This window comes from Megascapheus bottae, chromosome 23 (assembly GCF_031878675.1).
Source record: "Megascapheus bottae isolate mThoBot1 chromosome 23, mThoBot2.hap1, whole genome shotgun sequence".
Classification (NCBI taxonomy): domain Eukaryota; kingdom Metazoa; phylum Chordata; class Mammalia; order Rodentia; family Geomyidae; genus Megascapheus; species Megascapheus bottae.
In genome coordinates this window covers 7,587,131-7,609,789 of record NC_143531.1, presented here as the reverse complement: position 1 = coordinate 7,609,789, position 22,659 = coordinate 7,587,131, and the positions used below count along the sequence as shown (strand labels likewise).

Sequence of the window (22,659 nt, the reverse complement as noted above, 5' to 3'; positions counted from 1 at the left end):
TTGCATACATACATAATTGCATACAGTACATATGGTATCTACATGAATTGTTTAAAATCATAATTTGTAAAAAAAAAACCCAAAGACTATATTCTTTAATCTACCTTTAACTAACCAATTAAAGCAGAATTATACAAGGCTTGTTCTTGATTTTTATTTTAACTCTGGTTAATTTTCTTAAATATCATTTGTGAGTACTTTATTGAGGCAAACAGTATAATGTTAGTTTCTTTTTGAGGCATAAGTGTCCATAATACTCTTAAAGGTGATGGATTATTTAGAATTCATAACTAAAAATAGTAGGAATAGCCAGTTTAATGGTAGAATAAATTTGAAATGTTGATCAAACTTATTTAGTGAAGAGATTTAGAATGGTCAGCGTTTCCCTGGTTGATGCATTGGATAGGTAAAATAGTTCAGAATTATTCAAAATAATTCAAAATTATTTTCCTTAAAATATATATAGTCATATATATAGACTAAGCATATAAATTTGGTTAAGAAAAGCAATTTTAAATCTTACACTTAAACAGAATGATATAAGTTGAAAAGTAAATATGTTTCTCACAAACACCAGCTTAACCTTCTAAACCAATCACTCAAATGAACTTGCTTTCCCTTTTAAATGGTTTTTGGAAAAGAAAAGATAGTTTGCAAATTTCTTCCTATTATTTACAAGTAAGTGAAATTTTACTTAATAATATTTATTTTAAATTTTCTGTTCAGATAACCTTTTCACATACTTTTAAGTGACTATTGAGTTATACTTTTTAGCTTATCAATGATCTTTATTGGGATATTTAAAGTTGGCTCCAGTTAGTAACAGATACTCCTGGTATGTTTCTATGATAAATATCCACGGGGCATCTTCTTTGGAGGAAAATTGCTAGATCAAGAATGTTTTTAATTTGGGGAGATGGTATCAAATTGATAATAAAATTACTTTCTTTACACATGTACACGCACACACACACACACACACACACACACACACATAGTGAGTGTACATGCTCACCATAATGTACTGTCAGCCTTAGAGAATTTTATTGTTTCCGTTTAAAGAAAAGCATTGTGGCTCCCTCCATTGTTCAGTTATTACTTCATAAACTTTTAATATCTGTGACAAAAAAATCAAGAAGTAGGGGATGGGAGTTTGGCCTAGTACTAGAGTGCTTTCTTAGCATGCACAAAGACCCAGGTTTGATTCCCTAGTTCCACATATATAGAACAAGCTGGAAGTGGTGCTGTGGCTCAAGTGGCAGAGTTCTAGCCTTGAGAAAGCCCAAGGACAGTGTGCAGACCCTGAATTCAAGCCCTAGGACTGGTAAAAAGAAATCAAGAAGTAAGTTAATCCAATTCTATAATAAAGATACAGCAAGTGTTTATCCTAGTACCCATAAAGAGGATTTATAATTCTTAGCATCACCTAAAATTGGGTGCCATTGACTCATGCCTATAATCCTACCTACTCAGTAGGCTGAAACCTGAAGATTACAATTTGAAGGCAGCTGGGGCAGGAAAGTCGAGACTTATCTCCAATTAACCACCAGAAAATGATAAGTGCAGCTGTGGCTCAATTGATAGACTCCTAGGTTTGAGCAAAAAATGTTAAGAAACAAAGTGAGGTACTGTAACAATATGAGATACCCAAGGGACAGCAAAGGAGATGAGAGATAACATAGTACATTAAGGACAACAATCATTCATTATATGGCTTTTGTTTCAATATCCTGGAGGTCCTTTCAATTAGCTTCATACTATATGGCCTTTTGTATCAAGGTTTTGCTCTATTGCAGATCTCTGCTAGTAGAGCCCAAGGTTTCTACTGATTATGACAAATGAGGGAAACCATTGAGCCTAAGTTCCTTTGAGTCTGGCTTACTTCAATTAATATGATCTTTTCTAAGTCTTTCCATTTCCTAACAAATGGGTCGATGTCATTCTTTCTGACAGCAGCATAGAATTCCATTATGTACAAATACCACATCTTGTTGATCCATTCATCAACTGAGGGATATCTAGGTTGGTTCCATATTTTTCTATGGTGAATAATGCTGCAATGAACATTGTTGTGCTAGTGGATTTAGTATGCCCTAGATTCTGGATGGTTGGGTAAATGCCAAGTAGTGGAATTGCTGGGTCATAGGGAAGCTCTATGTTTAGTCTTGTGAGGAACTGCCATACTGCTTTCCATAATGGTTGAATGAGTTTGCACTCCCACCAACAGTGTAGTAGTGATCCCTCCTGGCCACATCCCCTCCAGCATCTGTTGTTGTTAGTTTTCTTGATCATAGTCATTCTAACTGGAGTGAGGTGGAATCTTAGAGTTGTTTTGATTAGCATTTCTTTTATGACCAGAGATGTTGAGCATTTCTTCATGTGTCTATAGGCCATTTTTGTTTCTTCTTCAGAGAAGACTCTCTTTAAGTCTTTGGCCCATTTTTTTTAATGGGATGGTTGTTACTTTGGAGATTAGTTTTGGAGTGATTCAATTTTTTTGAGTTGTTGATATATTTTAGATATGAGGCCTTTGTCTGTTGTTTGGTTGGTAAAGATCTTCTTCCACTCTGTAGGCTTCCTAATTAATTTACTAGCTATGTCCTTTGCCATACAAAAGCTCCGCAGTTTAATATAGTCCCACTTATCCAGCCTTTCTCTGATTTGTTGTGATTTTTGGTCCTTATTAAGAAAGTTTCAACCTGTTCCAAGGAGGCCTAGTGTATCTCCTATTCCTTCTTGTAAAGTTTTCAGTGTGTCAGCTTTTACCTCCAGGTCTTTGATCCATTTGGAGGTAAATCTAGTGCATGGTGACAAAGAAGGATCCAACTTTAGTTTTCTGCAGGTGCTTAACCAGTTCTGCCAGCACAACTTGTTGAAGAGGCTGTCTTTCTTCCATTCTATTTTTTTGGCTCTCTTGTCAAAGATTAGGTGGCCATAGGTCTGTGGGTACCAAGACATGTGAAAGGGTATCAATGTATGTGAATTAATGCACCTTCAATATGGCAAATATCATGTAACCCTTTTATCAATTACAATAAAAAATTTTTAAAAAATGTTAAGAAACAGTGATATGGCCCTGAGTTCCAGCCCCAAAGAACAAAAAGCCATTACTTAAGTAGGAAATAATATAATCCTAGTAATGCCAGAATTCAGAAGAGACCTAGGCAGGGGAATTATGAGTTTAAAACCAACCTGGGCTACAGAGCAAGACAACAACAATAAAATAAAACAACAAATTCAAAGCCCTCCTATAAAAGTGATAGCATATTTCTCCTATTTTGTCAATTATTTTCCATTATCTTGGCTAAAAGTATAAACAGATATTCATGGTATTATCTGCTTTTTGGAATCAACTGGTTTCAATTATTTTTTTTTTTACTTTGTCAATACTACCTCATTCTTACTATTTCCGTGACAATGGGATATTTTTTAAAAAGCAAATTGTGTGTGTGTGTGCACTCACATGTATAAACCATTTCTAATTTATAGAAATAAAAGAAACTAAAGGCTCATGGCAATGCTAGAAAACACCATTACCATTTCACAAACCAGGGTACAAAGACAGAAGCCTTGAAATCAATATGGATACAAAGTAGTTATTTTCTCTTCTAGAATTAGCAAGGGAACTGGATTTCACAGAAGAGCAAATTCATCAAATTCGAATTGAGAATCCAAACTCCCTTCAAGACCAGAGCCATGCACTACTGAAGTACTGGCTGGAAAGGGATGGGAAGCAGGCTACAGGTATGTGCAGAATTCCAAGTAAAATGTACAAGGTGGAACTTTCATGTTCAGTTCATACCACCTCATTTCTTTTTCCCCCTTTCCCCCTCCCTCCCTCCCACTCTTCTTCCCTTCTTCCCTGTTTCCCTCCCTCCCTCCCTCCCTCCCTCCCTCCTTTCCTGCCTGCCTGCCTGCCTTCTTGCCTGCCTTCTTGTGGGCATGTATGTATATATGCCAGTACTGGGGCTTGAACACAGGGCCTGTGAATTGTCTCTTAGCTTTTCTGCTCAAGGCTAGTAATCTTTTCACTTGAGCTACAGTTTCACTTCTGGCTTTTTGGTGTTTTGGTGGTAATAAGAATTTCCTAGGCTTTCCAATTCTATCCTTAGATCTCAGCCTCCTGTATGGTTAGTATTATAGGTGGGTGCCATCAGTACTGAAATTTCAACCACCTCATTTTTTTAATATGTTCAGGAAGATAGTAACATATAAAATGCCATTATTTTAAAGAAGGGTTAGCAAATGAAAGCCAGCTCTTTTCATTGCTAAAATAAACACAGAGCTTGAAGAGAATCTTGTAGTACATGCCTAGAAGCAGGGTTAATTAATAAGAAGTGATATTGGTATTAGCTGCCAACAGGAATGTTATTCAAGTCCAAAATTTTCTGGACATAATTGTTTTGTGTGCAATGGTCTTATGGATGATGAATTGCCTTCAATTTTGACTTTCTTTACTCCCCCCAAAAGGACATAGGTGAGAAGGGAAAATGTCCGGTAGATTTTCTATGTGCTGACATGTTATAGTCAGACTTACCTGGTGGAATAATGTGGGAAGTGGGGCTGTATCATCTCAGCAAACATAGTCCTTCTCAGTGGGCCATGTTTTCCACATCCCTTACTGTCTGCAGGATAATCTACTGTAAGATATACACTCCAGGGCCAGGAATTTGGCCTAGTGGTAGAATGCCTGCCTAGCATGCACGAAGACCCAGGTTCGATTCCTCGGCACCACATACACAGAATAAGGCTGGAAGTGGTGCTGTAGTTCAAGTGGCAGAGTGCTAGCCTTGAGAAAAGCCCAAGAACAGTGCTCAGGCCCTGAGCTAAAGCCCAGGCTGGCAAAAAAAAGATATACACTCCATTGTTCGTTTGCTCCACGTACTTCTCAGTATCATTGCCAGTCTTAGCAAATAAAAACAAACAGACCTCCAGTTGAGTTTAAGTTCTAGGTTGTCAGCAAACACTATTTTTTAGTATCTCTTGCAATATTTGGAAAAGACTTTTCCAAAGTATATATATTTTATTAACTGAAATTCAGGTCTTCCTGGGTGTTCGTATGTTATCTGCAGCCCTAACTTTTCAGACTTGTGTCAATGACATATCACAATTCTGTTTTGTCTCTCTACTTCTTTTCAGAGTCCTTAATTAGGTTCTCAGTGTTATCTATACAACATGCCAAAATATTTAGTAAGGCAACTCTATGAAAAAAATAATTTAGAACTATACCTCTCCAATGTAACACATGTAGTGATTGCTAACATTTTCTACACTCGCAGATACCATCCTCATCGAATGCCTCACCAAGATCAACCGAATGGATATTGTTCACCTTATGGAGACCAGTACAGAAACTCTGCAAGAGCGCATCAGTCACAGCTATGCAGAAATTGAACAGACCATTACACTGGATCATAGTGAAGGTCAAACAAGTGTGTGTGAGTGTGTGTGTGTGTGTGTGTGTGTGTGTGTGTGTGTTAATTCAGATGCCAGACCTACTAATTCAGGTACTGGACCTATTGCCTCTTTTATTTTATAAAGAAGACTTTGAGTGATTGCACATTCATTTCCTTGCTACCCCGATTCCCTTGCCTATTTTATAGCTCCCCCAATTATGTATTCTTTGGTATTCCACCATTAGTATGGCCGACTAATTCCTTTTCCTCATTTTCTGAGGACATGTCTGATAATTATCTTCTTTGTCTATCCAGAGACTGAGTTCTGTGCTCACAAACAGCACTATGCCATTACTAATAACTTACACTTCTGAGTAACACAATACTTAAGGCAGTATTTTTTCTTTCTTTTTTCCTTCTATATCCAAATTCTCAAGATAAACTGGGATATCCAGTCATTAGCCTTACTACTCTGTGTGTGTGTGTGTGTGTGTGTGTGTGTGTGTGTGTGTGTGTGTGAAAACCAGGGCTTGAATTCAGTACCAAAGCACTCTCCCTTATTTTATTTTATTTTTTTATGTTCAAGTGTAGCTGCTCTACCACTTGAGCCACTTGAGCTCTTTGCTAGTTAATTAGAAATAAGAGTCTGGCTTTGAATCAATATCCTCAGATCTTATCCTCCTTAGCCACTAGCACCCACCCTACCATCTTTTTAATATTATAATTTCTCTAATTTATTGTCATTTGGTTATATATGCCAAGCACCCCACCTCTGTGTTATACCTATGTGTCTTCAAACCTCCAATATTTCTCTTTAGAAATAGCAATGCCTAGTTGATGATCATTTTTATAACTTCTAGAAATAGAAATAGACAAATTTTCATAATCTTTCATTGCAAAATCTACCAAGATGAATATATCACTATGTATAACATCTAACTTGTAGTACAGTAGATTACATGGCTTCTTAGCTAAAGCCATCATCCTTTCCTTAGTGCTGAATCGAATGGCATTCCCTTTTATCCACTCAGAGGCATTACCCCTGCAAATGTCTATTCTGGCTTCCCACAACTTAGGAAGGCCCAGTAGCAATGGGATATATTTTAATAGATTTCATCTTTTAAAACAAAACAAGGCAACTCCTTTTACCTGCAACACACACCATATATTTCTACCCCAGTGAGAATTGTCCCTTTTCCAGCCTATCTTGTAAAATCTAGTAATTATTTCTTTGCTGACAAATCCATGGATACATTTCAGTGTTCAAATTAATTCGTTCTTTGCTTGACATTTAATGCCTTTTAAACATTTTTTTCATTTACTTTCTAGGATAACTTCTTACACGTTTTTCTTTCTGCCTTACTGCTCTCTTCCTTGAAGTCATTTTGGTGGCGTATACCATCTCATAGATTTAAATGATGGCATGCATTCGTAGACAGCAAGACATCACAGCTTAGCCCATCTCCCACTCCTAGCTCTCTCTCTTTGTCCTAAAAGTTATCTCCTTGCCACTTATCAGCATGCCTTCTATTCTGCTGCTTCAAGATTGGTACTTTCTGTCCCTTCAGCTTTGAGTGTTCTTCACTATGATCAATAGAGTTTTTCACTTTATTTCTTCTAGTTACTGCCTAGCTATCACCCTTTGAAGGGGGGCTTTCTGTCCTGTTCTATCTAACTTCAATCGGAAACTTACTTTAATCTGTTCTTCTCTATAGGGTTCTCAGTACTTCCAGAGGAGCTCTGCACTGCCCAGCACAAGCAGAAAGAACAAGCTGAGTCTAAAGAAAATGAGTCTTATGATCACCCACCCATCGTCTCTGAGGAAGACATATCTGGAGGCTATTCCACTTTTCAGGATGGCACCCCCAAAATGGAAGTGGACCATTCAGAAGCAACACTTTCTCCCCAAATGCACAAGGAACAAGTTCCACAAGATTTCTCAGGGAAAATGCAAGATCTGCCTGAAGATCAGCAGGAATATTTGTAAGTTTCAAAAAAGAAAGTCTGCTCAAGGGGGTTCCAAAGAAAATGGGATACCAAGCAGATATAGAATAAATAGTTGTAAATAATTCAAATAGAATCTACCTACAATCAGTCAGAGCTACCAAAAATAAAAATCTGAAACACCGAGTACAAACAATCGTAACATTGTTTTGTACTCAAAGTGGTAGGGACCTACTTGAATTCACTTCCAGATCTGTGATTTTAAAAAGTTCTGAATGCCTTGATTCTTCATTTCTACACCTCAAATCCATGGCAATTACGTACACATTTCTCATTTCTGTGAGTTCATTGTTTGCCATGTTAAAATGTCATCTAGACAACACAACTATCACTTATAACTTTGCAGGACCATCTTTACCCTCAATATGATTGTTATTTATAAGCATTGCTACATTTGTAACATTTCCAAGATGGTACCCACTGGACCATGCATGACTGGTATGAAGTATGAATAGTGACACTGCACCTTTGGCAATCCACAGAGCATTTCAGCAGATACACATGGTAACTAAATATAGGAACAAAAATACAACACAAACTCTTTACCCCAAACTAAATACCACTAAAATGATTTAGAATAAGGACAGAATAGAATAAAGAATTTTTGAGACATTATCTGACTAAAAGAAGTTCTTAATAAGGACCAAGAATCAAAACAAATCAGAGAAAGGCTGGATAAGTGGGACTGCATTAAACTGCGGACCTTTTGTATGGCAAAGGACATAGCTAGTAAACTAATTAGGAAGCCTACAGTGGAAGAAGATCTTCACCAACCATACAACAGACAAAGGCCTCATATCTAAAATATATCAACAACTCAAAAAATTGAATCACTCCAAAACTAATCTCCAAAGTAACAACCATCCCATTAAAAAAATGGGCCAAAGACTTAAAGAGAGTCTTCTCTGAAGAAGAAACAAAAATGGCCTATAGACACATGAAGAAATGCTCAACATCTCTGGTCATAAAAGAAATGCTAATCAAAACAACTCTAAGATTCCACCTCACTCCAGTTAGAATGGCCAGGACCAGGAAAACTAATAACAACAGATGCTGGAAGGGATGTGGCCAGGAGGGATCACTACTACACTGTTGGTGGGAGTGCAAACTCATTCAACCACTATGGAAAGCAGTATGGCAGTTCCTCAAAAGGCTAAACATAGAACTCCCCTATGACCCAGGAATTCCACTACTTGGCATTTACCCAATCATCCAGAAACAAGGACATACTAAATCCACCAGCACAACAATGTTCATTGCAGCACTATTTACCATAGCAAAGATAAGGAACCAACCTAGATGTCCCTCAGTTGATGAGTGGAGCAACAAGATGTGGTATTTGTACATAATGGAATTCTATGCTGCTGTCCGAAAGAACGACATGGCCCCATTTGTTAGGAAATGGAAAGACTTAGAAAAGATCATATTAATTGAAGTAAGCCAGACTCAAAGGAACTTAGGCTCAATGGTTTCCCTCATTTGTCATAATCCGTAGAAACCTTGGGCTCTCCTAGCAGAGATTTGCAATAGAGCAAAACCTTGATACAAAAGGCCATATAGTAGGACGCTGAATAAAAGGATCTCTAGGATAGAGAAACATAAAGTTCTTAAAGTACTGTTATCTCTCATCTCTTTTGCTGTCCCTTGGTTATCTCATATTGTTACAGTATCTCACTTTGTTACCTGATATATCGGATATATTTGTATTTGGTTATTTGAAATTGGATAGGGAACGGGGGAAAACAAGATGAGGGGTGGGAGTGGGGGGGAGGGAAATGGAGACCAAGACATGTGAAAGGGTATCAATGTATGAGAATTAATGCACCATCTATCTGGCAAATATCATGTAACCCCTCTATTAATTACAATAAAAATATATGAAAAAAAAAAAAGAAGTTACAGGACAATGCAGCTCAGAACTGAACCTCTGGATTTCATAAATATACAAAGGAAACAGTTAATCCATTGGTAATGGTTCTTTAGGCACAGAAAACATACCAGAGTGTCAAGCACACTATTTTCCATGAAGACAGTTTCGTTTTCTGGTCACTGAAACATGGGAAGAGGGACAAAGAAATGGGTTCAAAGAAATGACCCAACATCCACCTCTTCTTCCCCTAAGTCCCACCGCTCTTCTACCTGCAGGATCTAGGGAAAGCTTAATGATAGGGCAAGAAAGAGAGAAGGACAAAAGAAAAAGTAGAATGAACCACCAAGAAGCCTTTTATTATTAAATACAATGGCACTGTAGAAAAGTGCCCTAATTATAAAAAAGAAAAAGGAACAAAAAAAACATTTCTAATTTAAAATTTAAGAATATGAGCTGGTTACTCAAAGGAACATAGGTTCAATTGTTTCTTTCATTTGTCATAATCAGTAGAAACCTTAGGCTCTCCTAACAGAGATTTACAATAGAACAAAACCTAGATACATAAGAAGACGCTAAATGAAAGGACCTCCAGGATATAGAAACAAAAGCCATGTAATGAGTGATTGTTGTCCTTAAGGTACTATGTTATCGCTCATCTCTTTTGCTATCCCTTGGTTATCTCATTGTTACAGTATTTTACCTTGTTATCTGATATATTGTATATATGCTTATTTGGTTATTTGAAATTGGATAGGTAAGGGGGGAAAACCAGATGAAGGGTGGGGTGGGGGAGGGAAATGGGACCAAGACATGAGAAAGGGTATCAATGTTTGTGAAGTAATGCACCTTCTATCTGGTGAATATAATGTAACCCTTCTATTAATTACAATAAAAATATATGAAAAAATATATGATTCTCAGCTCTGAGACTCAAAGTGCCAAGCTATCCTATACAGGAACATCTGTAAGGCTCATCTCCAGTTAAGCCACCAAAAGACCCATAAGTGAAGGTGTGGGTTAAGTTTAGAGCACCAGTTTTAGGTGGAAAAGGTAAGGGAGGGCGTCAAGCCCCGGGTTCAAACCCAAGTCTGGAACAAAATAAAAATAAAAATAAAATCCAAATGGGAAAAAAAATGGATGAATGTATACCTGACATACTTCATATAGGTTACAAAACAATAATGATTTTTTCCATATATTTGTATTGTAATTAATAGAAGGGTTACATGAACAATAATGAATTTTAAGATAATTTCTGTCATAGAACATACAATTTCATCACACTAAAGATGAAGCTGTAACTGTACTCTGTCTTATAGCATTTCCTTTCTTCAGATTTCTTTCTTGGTCAAATTTATATAACTAATCTTAACTATCATGGACCGTGAAGACCAGTTTCATATTCCTGTCTGAGTGCCTTGTTTGGTTAGGAAATATATAAATGCTACTGAGGTATAACTTGGCTTTTCCTTTGCAGTGTAACCACTCCAGGAACAGAAGGGTCAGAGACTCAAAAGGCCACAGTAGTACCTGGCTCACCCAGCAAGACTCCGGAAGAGATTACTACCCCATGTGAGGAGGAGAGACTGCATCTCCACACACCAACATCCAGTGAGCAGGGCTACTCTCCTATTGTGCAAGAACCAGAAGACTGCCCAAAGCCCAGAGAGGAAAGTTCTCCAAGGAAAACCAGCCTGGTGATGGAAGAGTCATCAGAGGACCAACCACAAGCCTTTGCAAGGCCCGATGCTGATGCAGCTTTTGAAAAGGTAAGATTCTCTTGTTTACTGGCCTATCTCTAACAAGGTACAATAACCTAGTTTCTGTTTCTCTGATGATTATTTTTTAGAATGCTAATGAAACAAAATAAATGTTAACTTAATGTTCATTCATCTAGGCCATGGGGAAACCTTCATCCTTTCAGAATCATAAAGCCAATGTTTCTTTATGAACTAGTGTGCTGTGGAATCATACACTCTAGTTGACTATTGAAAACACTTTTGCTAGTCAAAATGAACACTGAAGCCAAGCACTGGTGGCTTATGCCTCTAATCTTAGCTGTTCAGGAGGCTGAGATCTGAGGATCAAAGTTTGAAGCCAGCCCAGGCAGAAAATGTCCCTGTGAGATTCCTATCCCCAGTTAACCATTCAAAAACTGGTAGTGGAGCTATGGCTCAAAGTGGTGGAGTGTTAGCTTTGAGCCTAAAGAACTCTGGCACAGCACACAGGCCCTGATTTCAAGCCCTACCACCACCACCAACTACTGCAAAAAGAATATATATTCTGAAGTCAAAGAATAATTAGCTTTAGATTTGTGAGGTTCTTAGGTAGATCTTCACGGATGGAACATGCTGTACCCATCAGTCCTGAGATCTATTTGTTCCATCTGGTGACAAATCCACTCAGATTGGGACTATGACCTTAGACAAACTTTCCTCAATGGAGAAAGCATAGTTTCCAGATTAGATTTGCTTAAGTTTATTTTAGAAACAGCTTAGGAAGAGCTACACAAGATTTTCTGTGTGTTTTGTCCCTGAGTTTTAAAATTGCAAAAGGACAACGCAGGTGCTCTTAAGAGAAAATCAAATCACTTATTCACAACATGTGGTCTCTGTGGTTCCTGTATCTGAAGACTTGTTGGTATATGCCAGTTCCTTAGAAAAGTTCCATAAAGCAGTGTGAGTAAACCCCCAGAGGATTCGCCTATGCACAGTAGAGTGAAGATCCATTTGAACTAAACTTAATATGTGAATTAAACTCAAGGCAACAAGTTGAATACATTGAACTTAATGTATTACACACTAGACTTTTTTTTAAAAAAAGGAATGGATGGGCTGGGGGTTTGGCCTAGTGGTAAGAGTGCTTGCCGAGCATGCACGAAGACCTGGGTTTGATTCCTTGGTACCACATACATAGAAAAAAAAAGCTGGAAGTAGGGCTGAGGCTTAAGGGTAGAGCCCTAGCTTTGAGGAAAGCCCAAGGACAGTATTCAGGCCCTGATTTCAAGCCCCAGGACTGACAAAAATAGAAAAAGGGATGGAGCATCATTAAAAATATCATATGGCTTAGAAGAAACCATTTGCTGTGTAAAAGATTTGGAATCTTTGGAGGAAAAACCATTGGTTTTATTCATGAGGAGGAAAATATCTGATCTCAGGATTAACTAAAGCCAGAGCTGAAATTAACAAAGGTTCAGACACAGTAGAACTCGTGTGTGTGTATGTATGTGTGTGTGTGCGTGTGCATGTACACACTTGTTGTGTACACATGTCCTGGTTTTGCCAGTGAATGTAAAAAATAAAATCACTACATGAATGGCTTTTTAGCCACTTGTTTCTGAGCAGAATTATTCATCTCAAGTTCTTAACATCTGTGAATTCTAGTAAAACATCTCCATGCTTAGAAGTTAAAAGTTACATCAATCTTGTTTTGAGAACCCCATGGCCAAGTGATATATAGACAATTATTGGTGAATTTATATATTCAATCGATTCTATGCATATACATCTTGACAAATTCTTTTGCCTTTTACAGTCTTTCTATAGGCTTGTCTCATGACTTTGTATGTTGATCTTTGCGTTCTCAAGACCTTGATACGAAAACTGGCTATCCGGTTTTAGTTACTACTCTTATTATTACTATTATTTAGTTACTACTCTAGGGGATAGGTTCCTGATTGCATTTTAAATACAATTTGGTTTTGAATTTATATGTTTTCTTTATCAGAGAGTTCTACCAGGATTTTTTTTTAAATCATTGTTAGGTCTTGAATTCCAGGCCTGAGTACTGCCCCTGAATTTTTTACTCAAGGATAGAACTCTGCCACTTGAGCCACAAATCTACTTTCAGCTTTTTGGCCTTTAATGGAGAAAAGTGTCTCACAGACTTCTCTGCTTGGACTGGCTTAGGATCATGATCCTTAGATCTATTTCTTGAATAGTGAGGATTACAGGTGTGAACCAATGGTGTCTAGTTTTCAGCTAGGTTTTTTTTTTTAATATATGTTAGGCAAACTGAGTCTTTTCCTTTCAAGAAAATTAGAATTCCATTATGAATATGGTGACACACACCTGTAGTCCCAGAGCTCTTAAGAGGTTGAGACAATAAGATTGAGAGTTGAAGCTAGCTTTGGCTACTTAGTGACTTCTGTCAGAAATGGGGGTGAGGAAAGGGACAAGAAGGGGGAAAAATGGGAAAGAAAGAAAGAAGGAAGGAAGGTTGGAAAAAAGTAAGAAAACAAATGCTATTCCTCAGGAAGGAGTGACTTCTAAGACATAGCTTTAATATTAATTATGTTCTCAGTCTCATCTCTGTCTTTGGGTCAAATCTGTTTAGTCTGATTTGTAATGTCTCCTCAAAACAAGCCTAATATTATTCATATCCTGACTTTTTCGATGCCAGGGAAATGTATTGATAACTAGCTAGTAGCTCTGGAAAATGGTGGTTTCCTGTGGAAAGTTCTTAGACAAGCATGAGCCAAGCCTACAAGTGTAAGTTAATAATTTTAAGTCTAAACAAGAACCTCATGGCTTACAACTCTGTACTATGCTGCTTGGAAGACATAGACACATTTCTTTTAGCCATTCATTAGGCGTTTCGAGTCCAAGAAGTCAGGTGGGGAAGATATTTATTTTGACAGATGACTTCTCTGACAACTCTCAGAGTCATGGGTAATTTTCCCCATTCATTGAACTAAAATACTAAAAGAATATACTTGTTAATGCTTGAGACCATACCACACACTTGAGTTTTCTGCTACCACTTATTTTTTTCTAACCAAAATCTCCACGGATAAAACTTGCAGGCTACAATGTAAGTTAAAGCAGAATCTAGCAGTATTGTTATTCCTTAGCATATTAAATTCGACAAGGTAGCTGGGCATAGTGGGGCATTCCTACAAATTCTGTACTCGAGAGATTGAGGCAGGAAGATCATGTATTCCATGTGGACTGCAAAGAATGAGTTAACGTCTAAAAGTTAAACAACTGGATGCTTCCATGCTTCCACCAGGAGCTAATGGAGGAATTAGGGGAGCTGGAGGTCAGCTCTGATGAGGAGGCGATGGTAACTACCAGGGTTGTCCGCCGAAGAGTGATTATTCAGGTACCAGCTATTGGCCATGCTGCACGTCTGGGCAATTCTGTCCATGTACCCTTACAGAGTGATGAGCCTGGAGCAATAGAGGCTTGGCATGCTCCTTAGGTAATGCATGACCATGTGAAAGCAGCCCTTAATTCTTCCCCTTTCCGTTGACGAAGTACAATAGTAGCCACATCTGCAGCACACCTCTAAGAGAGTGGACAGCAGGAGGATTCAGTTCTTCAGTTCTTGCTTATCTCGTGTTGTTTATTTGTTTGTTTATCTAACTTTGATTACAATCTTCCTCTTCCGCATGTGATTAACCCACCTGCTTCATTTTTGTTGTTGTTAAACATCTAATCAGGGCTTTTGCACCTTAGGATTGCTTTTTCAGGATTGCCTTTGATTTCCTAACATTCCTCCTATTATGAGCACTTGTGCAGAATTCCTCAGGATCAATGCACAGAATAAAGTAAACCTCTTGTTCCAACTTATCTAGGGAGATGATATGCCTGACATACCCCCAGAAACAGTCACAGAAGAAAAGTACATCGATGAACATGGACACACCGTTGTGAAGAAGGTACTGGCTCATGTATTCCTACATGGCTAATTTCACACTTCCTATTTAAGATTTTCATTTTGTTTTGTTTTCACTCCGGTGGTGAAAACCCAAAACTAGATACATCCATGAACTGTATTTCAGGTTACTAGGAAAATCATTAGGCGGTATCTAGCCTCTGATGGCACAGAGAAAGAAGAGATTACCATGCAGGGAATGCCCCAGGACCCTATCAACATCGAGGATGGGGATGACTATTCAAAAGTTATAAAACGTGTGGTGTTGAAGAGTGACACTCAACAGTCAGAGGTGAGGTCAACCAGTTGTCCAAGTTGCCTAGAGGAAAAGAAATTGGAGCTCAAGTGAGATGAAGAAGATTCCATGTTCCTATTGATCTTTCTATGAAAGTCTGCTATCCATACATATCTCATATTTTCCTGTTTCATGACTTGTGTGCCATTATTCTCATTGTCCATTTCATTTTTATTTGGTTCATAGCTAATGATGTAGAAATCCTACATTCAAAGAATGAAATTCTGACAGGTACCCATGGCTCACACCTGTAATCCTTGCTCAGGAGGCTGAGATCTGAGAATTGTAGTTTCAAGTCAGCCCAGGCAGGAAAGGCCATGAGCCTCATCTCCCACTAATCACAGAAAAAGCTGAAAGTGGCACTATAGTCTTGAACAAAGACTCTCAAGGACAGTGCTCAGGCCCTAAGTTAAAGCCCCATAACAAAGAATAAAAGAATGAAATTCTGTTTGCTGGCAAGTGTAGATATAAAGACACTGTACCCAAGGTCTGTCATGCTCTAATTTTATTGACTGTCATCTGAACTCTCCAAAAGCTGTTCCAGATTAATGTATAATATTGATACGCTAAGTCCAGCACCAATAATTCATACCCGTAATCCTAGCTACTCAAGAGACTAAGAACTGCGAATCACAGTTCAAAGCATTGCAGATAGGAAAATCCATGAAACTTTTATCTCCACCTAACCTGCCAAAGCCAGGAGAAGCGCTGAGGCCCAAGTGGTAGAGTGCCAGCCTTGGATGGAAAAAGCTAAGGGAAAGCATGAAGCCCTGTGTTAAGCCCCCATTACAAAACAAAAACCATACAAAGAACAAAAATAACAAAATAAAACAACCCATATAATTTTATCCCAGTGGCTAATTAACTGGCTAAACAGGTGCTGTGGCAGCACAATCATTACACAGACGTCTGCAGGTGATTATTATTCTCATTTCCCAAACAATGTTTGCTAGAAGGCCAGTATATTATTTGGCAGTCATCTTGTGTTGTTTTTCTTCCGCATCATTAGTTTCATTATTTGTCATATTGTGTTCATCAGGAATTGTGTGTTGTATGTCCCTTCATTAGGTAACCTTATCTGAACCCAGCATTTTGTCCAGCACCTCACAATTTCAGGCTGAACCAGTAGAAGGCCGTAGAGTCAGCAAAGTTGTTAAGACAACTATGGTACGTGGAGAGAGGATGGAGAAGCATCTGGGGGACTCTAGGCTAGCCACTGATCTTCCTTCAGCCAAAGATGACTTTGAAGAGGTATAGAAGCATCATTCCATGTTGTTTCATTTTCTTTGGGTGTGTATCTTACGTTTGCATTGCATTTAAAATGAACTTCATCGCCATTTTATCATTTCATATGTGACTTCATAGACGGCTCAGGACGAATCCAAGAAACTTTGTTTCCTGTTTGAGTAGTACATATGGAGAAGAAATGTTTCTTCAATCTGAAGTCTTCATCCAAGTCAACCTATGAGCTTTGAAAAATCCTGTAATATTCAGATTTACTTGGGCTAAGCCCAAATCAGAATGTCAAGAATAGGGTTGTGATAGGGTATCTTATTTAAGAACAGCCAGGGTGTCCTGCTCTCCCAGTTAATAAGGAAAAGAAGTCAAGGTGTTACGAATTAGCTTGGCTTGCTAATCTTCTCAATATTAACAATGATAGGCATTAAAGAAATTTAGATACCAGTATATCTGTTCCTAAAAAAAAAAAAAAAAAAAAAAACTACCACTGGTTCCTGAGAACCAATTAGGAAATAAATTTTCAGTGGTAAATCTATAAACCCTTGTTCTGAATTTAAACTCTGAACATTCTAAAGACCAAAATGAATTTTTCTAAATTAACAGCAAACTAGTAAGACTTGGTATGATCTTCTGGATGAGCCTCACCTAAAACCTGCTTGACCTAGTATAAAACTGGTAAGATATGGAAACTTTTCATGATGCTTCAAATGAAGATTTGTAGATTTTGTTAATATAAATTGAGTTTGATTATAAGATGCTGCAGCTCCCTGGTGTATTTGTAATATGAAATAGATTTATCATGATATCTATTGACAATTTGAGTTCTGAAATGCATATGGTTCCAAATAAACAGGGAAGATTTTTTTTTGCTATTGAACTATTTTGAAATTGTGTACATAGATATATTCTCTGCTATTCCCAGATCAGGTCTGCAAGTGTTTTTCTGTGCTTACCAAGCATTCACAAGGCCCTAGCTTTGCCCCTTGGGAGTGCTTAAAAATGATCTATGACAAAACATATTTAAAATATATGTAAATGTATTTTATATGATGGACAGGTTATATCTAGAACTTTCAGGTCTTCATGTTTAACAACTGGGAATCTCAAATGTTCAGTGGCTGAATTCTCTAAGTTTTTATACACTGGGCTTTATTTCTTTCTTTTTTGCATGTGGTCTTTATATTTATCATTCATCTCTGCCCAGAAAGAAGAACAGAGTCAGGCAAGAAAGAAATTCAATCAGGCAGGTTGTTTGTTGGCAGATTTTTTGTAAGGTAATAAAAAATCCTTCATAAATGGGAAGAGATTTAAAGAACTTGTTGAACAAAACTCAATTCTCAGATCAACTCCTGGGAACTACTTTTATATCCATTCAGATATATCCTTTCACACCAACTGTGGATCTGCAAAGCAGCAGATAGAAAAGTTGAAAATTGGGTTATGTTAAGTGACTACTTTGTTTTCTTGCTTTCTCACCTCAGGCTTTGAGTTACACAGGTAGCAACATGAAGGTCCACTTTCCAAGTTTAGTAGAGAAAGAGATCCTGAAAGAGGATGGATCAGTCATTAAAAGGTTTGGGCTAGCATGGAGTGATGCTTTGCCAACTAACACATTAATATATATTTCCAATTTTAAGAAAAGAAGGACCAAACTCTGGCAAATCTCCTGAAATCTTTCAGGACCTGCCAACTGTTCTGTATTTTAAGTCTTTGCCCAGATTTGTTGTTGCATTGCACCTGGAGAATCTCCTGATACTTTCAAATTAATCCTGAGATGCAGTGATGGTGAAGCATAATTTTGCACAACCAGACCCTCTGGGGTTTCTTTACCAATCTATAATATCACTAATGTATTGAATCCAAGGCACTGGTAACTCCCATTTTGCTGATAGATTTGAAGAGCATGAGAAGAGATGGGATTTAATCAGTTGCTCACAACTCAATTTGGGTACAAGGTACATTCAGCTCAGTCACAGCCAACCATTACATAAGGGTACATGCTTTTAATATGCTGCTCCATGACTCTTCATGCAAGTGACAAGTAATATAAGCATGGCTTAGATGACCAGAAATGAGAGTGTATCTAGTGATTGGATAAATCCAAGTGTGGGAGGTGATAAGTAGTACTTTCTTGGCAGACAGAAGAGTACTGGCATTGGGAAAGATGGAAGAGCATGATGGAAAAGGTGGCATGAAACAAGATGCATTATGCTTGCAAACTGATCGGTCGAATAGCAATTCCTCTGTGCAAGGACCTCAAAATCCTTCAAAATAATATGAAGGAGAAAAATAAGAACACTGGCTGTGAGGCACAGTGGGCTGCTCTGTCTCTGCCATAGATTTGATGTATAAGCTTGACTGCCCTCTAGGTGGTCCTGTAACTGCAGTGTTAGTGCTACCAGGCTCTATAAAATGTTCTTACTTCCTTGCTGGGGGGGCAGCAGGGGGAAGAAGACACAATGGGAATCCAAGTTACTATTGTGCTTTTCATTTCATTGAAAAGAAAAGAAAGATGATCATGTATGGTACTCTACAAGGCTATTTTCAGCTTCCAGAACATAATAATTAGAACGGCAAAATTAAAGGTTCTGTCACCATCCCACCCTCCAATCAAATGTGAAAAGCAACATGAGCTATGGATTTTAAAGGGTGCAATTGTTCTCTGAGAACCTTAAAATGCTCGTGAATTAAGGAGAAAAATGCTTCATCTCATGTTGAAGTCTTTAAATTCAGTTTTTCCAATGAAGAGTGAGAGGTTCTGTGAAGGGGCTCCATTGTAGCAGTTGAATTTGAAGTTTTGGAGGTAGACAGTCACTCAGGTAATTAAATTATGTGCATATGTCATGTTCATAAGTTTGCTCATCGGCATGTATCTGCAGAAAAGATAGGAACCATCCCGAGACTGAAGTTTCTCCTACTTCCTGTCAGATCTTACCTTTTTTGGGGGGGAGGGGGAAGAGGTAGAAAGTTACAGCTACTCAGTAGTTAGAAAAACATAATTTGATTTCAACCATTGCAATCAAGTTTGCCTTCTTTTTTAATCAAGAGGAACTAAATTTAACTTGATCTTCAAATGCAACATGATTCATGTATTATCAGAAGGGACAATAAGAGAATGGGAGAGAAGAGAGAGAAGGAAAATGGATGTTCAAAAGAACATTGAAAATATTTTGGCTGAAGTAAGTCATTTTTGTAAGCTCAGGATGAGCGTAATGAATGTGGAAGTGTGGCAGGTCGTGTGCAGAACTCTCCTCTGAACACTTGGAATCCATGAAGGGAATGCTGGCTCAAAGAACCAATACTGGTCCTTCCCTTCACTGCTTTCAGGTGAAGATGTGGGATTTGGGTTAGCTCCAAAGCATGCTAATGTTTAAAATGGGACATGTCACATCAGTTCTCTAAGATGAGCTTCTATATTTGTTAGAGTGATTGTCCAGCCCATAAAATTCACCCAATACTTCCAAGTAGTTAATAAGAAGTAAAGGGAATGAACACATTACTGCATCATCATTCCCCATTAAGGATGTAGAAAAGCAATTATATGAAATATAATGATAAGTGATATCCTCTTGTATAATTTTTTGTTGTCGTTATTGAGCCAGCACTGAAACTTGAATTCAGTGCTGTCCCTTAGTTTTTTCACTCAGGGGTAGCCATTTACCCACTTGAGCCACCTTTCTACTTCTGCCTTCTTTGGTTATTTGGAGATATACTCACAACCTGTGAACCTCAGATCTCAAGTCTCCTGATCAGCTGGATTACAGATGTGACCACTAATGCCAGCTTGTCTTTCAAGTAACCACTAGTCCAGTGAATAGCAAGAATATGTCAGACTGATGATGCATGATAGTAGGATTCACTGAAGGAACAAAATACTAGGGTGTTGCTCCCCTCCTCTCCGGGGCAGCAACACGGGAACGGGGAGGGACACACAGGGCCAGCCTGTAGTCCCCCGGGAGCCGAGCGAGATGGTAAGTGTCGAAGACCCAGCCCTCCCCCAATCACCGGGGAAGAAAAAACCAGGCTGAGTCAGAAGCAGTGTTAACCATGAAAGCGCATCAGATCTCTCTGCTCATCTCTGCTGATCTCTCGTTCTCTCTGATGCTCTCCTCCTTTATTGCGTCAGACAATTAGTTACATACTGTTAGGGTAGGAGAAGGTGGGCACTGGGAAGCTAGCCAATAGGAAGAGGGCCCCTGTGCTACCACTAAGGGTCTGGGTGGGGCTTTCAGGTAGTGGGCAGGACAGGTGCAGGAAAGCGCGCGAGACTTGAGCTGCTGGGAGACCCGCGAAACTGCGGGGGGTTCAATCGAGTCACGTACACAGCCTTAAGAGAGGTATGCAAAAGACCAAATGCCTGGACAAAGCCCTTTAATTGCAGCTGAGCCAGAATCAGGCCTCAGAGATGGAGGCTAGGCCCCAACACTAGGGTTCTAAAAATGCAGAAGTAGCATTCTTTTCTTCCAGAGGACATTTTCTTGCTCCTTTTTTCTCCTTCCTCATTTCCACAGGAAGACTTGAAAGTCTTTTATTGATAGTTACTTTTTTGTCTATTGACAAAATAATCATTCCTTTTTTAAAGATCTGTGACTCATGGCAGTATTCTATTAGAGAATAATTTGGGGAAGTGGGGTTCCAAAACGATTTTTAAGAATGAAGCAGTTAAAATTCAAGTTAAATTTCAAAAATTTTTTTCTTAGTCTGTTGAAAAAGTGAAAACATCATTTAAGAATGGACTAGGCTCCTTTAGGTCTTTGACAAGTAAGCAAAACCCAACTCATGATAGGTTTCCTTTTGAGAATGGTTTCAATTATTTCCTAAAGATTGAAAAATATATTTCTTCTTTCAGAAATATGTTTTAAAGATTTAGGAGTCAGTCATAGGATATAGGAGTCATGCTTACGAGAAATGGACAGAGCTAGACACTGATAGCTCACGCCTGTAATCTTAGCTACCCAGGAGGCTCAGACCTGAGGATCACAGCGGAGCTGTGGCTCCAGTGATCAAGTGCTAGTTTTGAGCACAAACACTCAAAGATGGCAATCAGACCCTGAGTTTAATCCCCAGGACTGGTGTACACACCACACACACACACACACACACACACGCACACACACAAAGACAGATGTAAGTTAGACTAGTCATTTGGTTCAGAATTATCTAGAATGGAGTACAAATACTTGAATGTCACAGTTTACCCTCAAACCTACCAGCTGCCTTTTTATCATAAAAAAATCCAGCCCTCTGTTCTCTTGCAGGACAACCATGAGTAAGGCAAGTACACAGAAGAGGGCTGTGGTGAAGGACCAGCATGGGAAATGCGTTGAGCTGGAGCAACTGGTGGACGTCCCAGAGGCTCTGGAGCAGGACGACCTCCAGCGCGATCTCCAGCAACTCCTCCGGCATTTATGCAAGGAGGACTCCAAGCAAGAGACCCAATGAAAGACTGCCCAGTTCTCACACCAGAAACCACACATTCACCCTATATGCAACTTCCCACTTCCTTGGAAGAATGACCTAACTGGCCTAATCAATGGAATTCCCCTGACATTTCCACCATTAGCAAAGATAGAGTCTTTTGATCCCCACCCCCAATTCTTCTTCCCCATCCTCTTTAACTATAAAGCTAATTTGTGACCAAAGATAGCATCCTTCACTCTGGATGCTCTATCCACTCACTACCTGTGTGTCTGTGCTGTCCAGGAACTGGCTGCCTCTGTTGTGCTTTGCTTCTGCAACCAGCTCCATGGAATTCACTGATCAGAAGACTTCACCTGCAGAACTCTTCAAGTAAGAGATAGAGAAATCCTTCGGAGGGATGTATCCATGTACAATGTATATAACGGAGATGCTCAGATCAACCCCATATTAAGATTAAAGCCACTGCCTATTGTAACATCATCACTGGGCATTATGGAATCAAAGGCCTCTAGAAATGGCTGAACAATGGTTAATTAAGATATTGCTAACACAATCAAATGTTAATACTTCAAAAGAAGCACTTCAGACCTACCTAACATGTCCTTACCACTTCCAGAATAACCATTGCCCCTATTTAAACATGGGTTCATAATCTTGGGGGAAAAATAAACAACTGTCCTAACTAAGAAGTGACAGCTGGAGCTCATCAGCAATAACTTATGACTCCAATAGGCTCTTGAGGATGGGGTAGAAAGGGAGCAAAAGGCAAATCAACC

The 22,659-nt window shown here is 38.6% G+C and overlaps 1 protein-coding gene across 1 annotated transcript in view; it reads left to right on the top strand.

The window, feature by feature from the left end:
- Ank2 (ankyrin 2) overlaps window positions 1-22,377 on the top strand; it is a 207,906-nt gene extending 185,529 nt beyond the window's left edge. Inside the window, exons 40-49 of the mRNA XM_090356669.1 lie at window positions 3,613-3,744; window positions 5,280-5,423; window positions 7,112-7,379; window positions 10,748-11,039; window positions 14,281-14,373; window positions 14,849-14,932; window positions 15,056-15,220; window positions 16,292-16,474; window positions 17,944-18,035; window positions 21,721-22,377. Of these exons, the coding sequence (XP_090212795.1) occupies window positions 3,613-3,744; window positions 5,280-5,423; window positions 7,112-7,379; window positions 10,748-11,039; window positions 14,281-14,373; window positions 14,849-14,932; window positions 15,056-15,220; window positions 16,292-16,474; window positions 17,944-18,035; window positions 21,721-21,904 (1,637 nt within the window). The 3' untranslated portion in view covers window positions 21,905-22,377. The remainder of the gene's footprint in view (window positions 1-3,612; window positions 3,745-5,279; window positions 5,424-7,111; window positions 7,380-10,747; window positions 11,040-14,280; window positions 14,374-14,848; window positions 14,933-15,055; window positions 15,221-16,291; window positions 16,475-17,943; window positions 18,036-21,720) is intronic.
- Window positions 22,378-22,659: the final 282 nt, after the last annotated feature.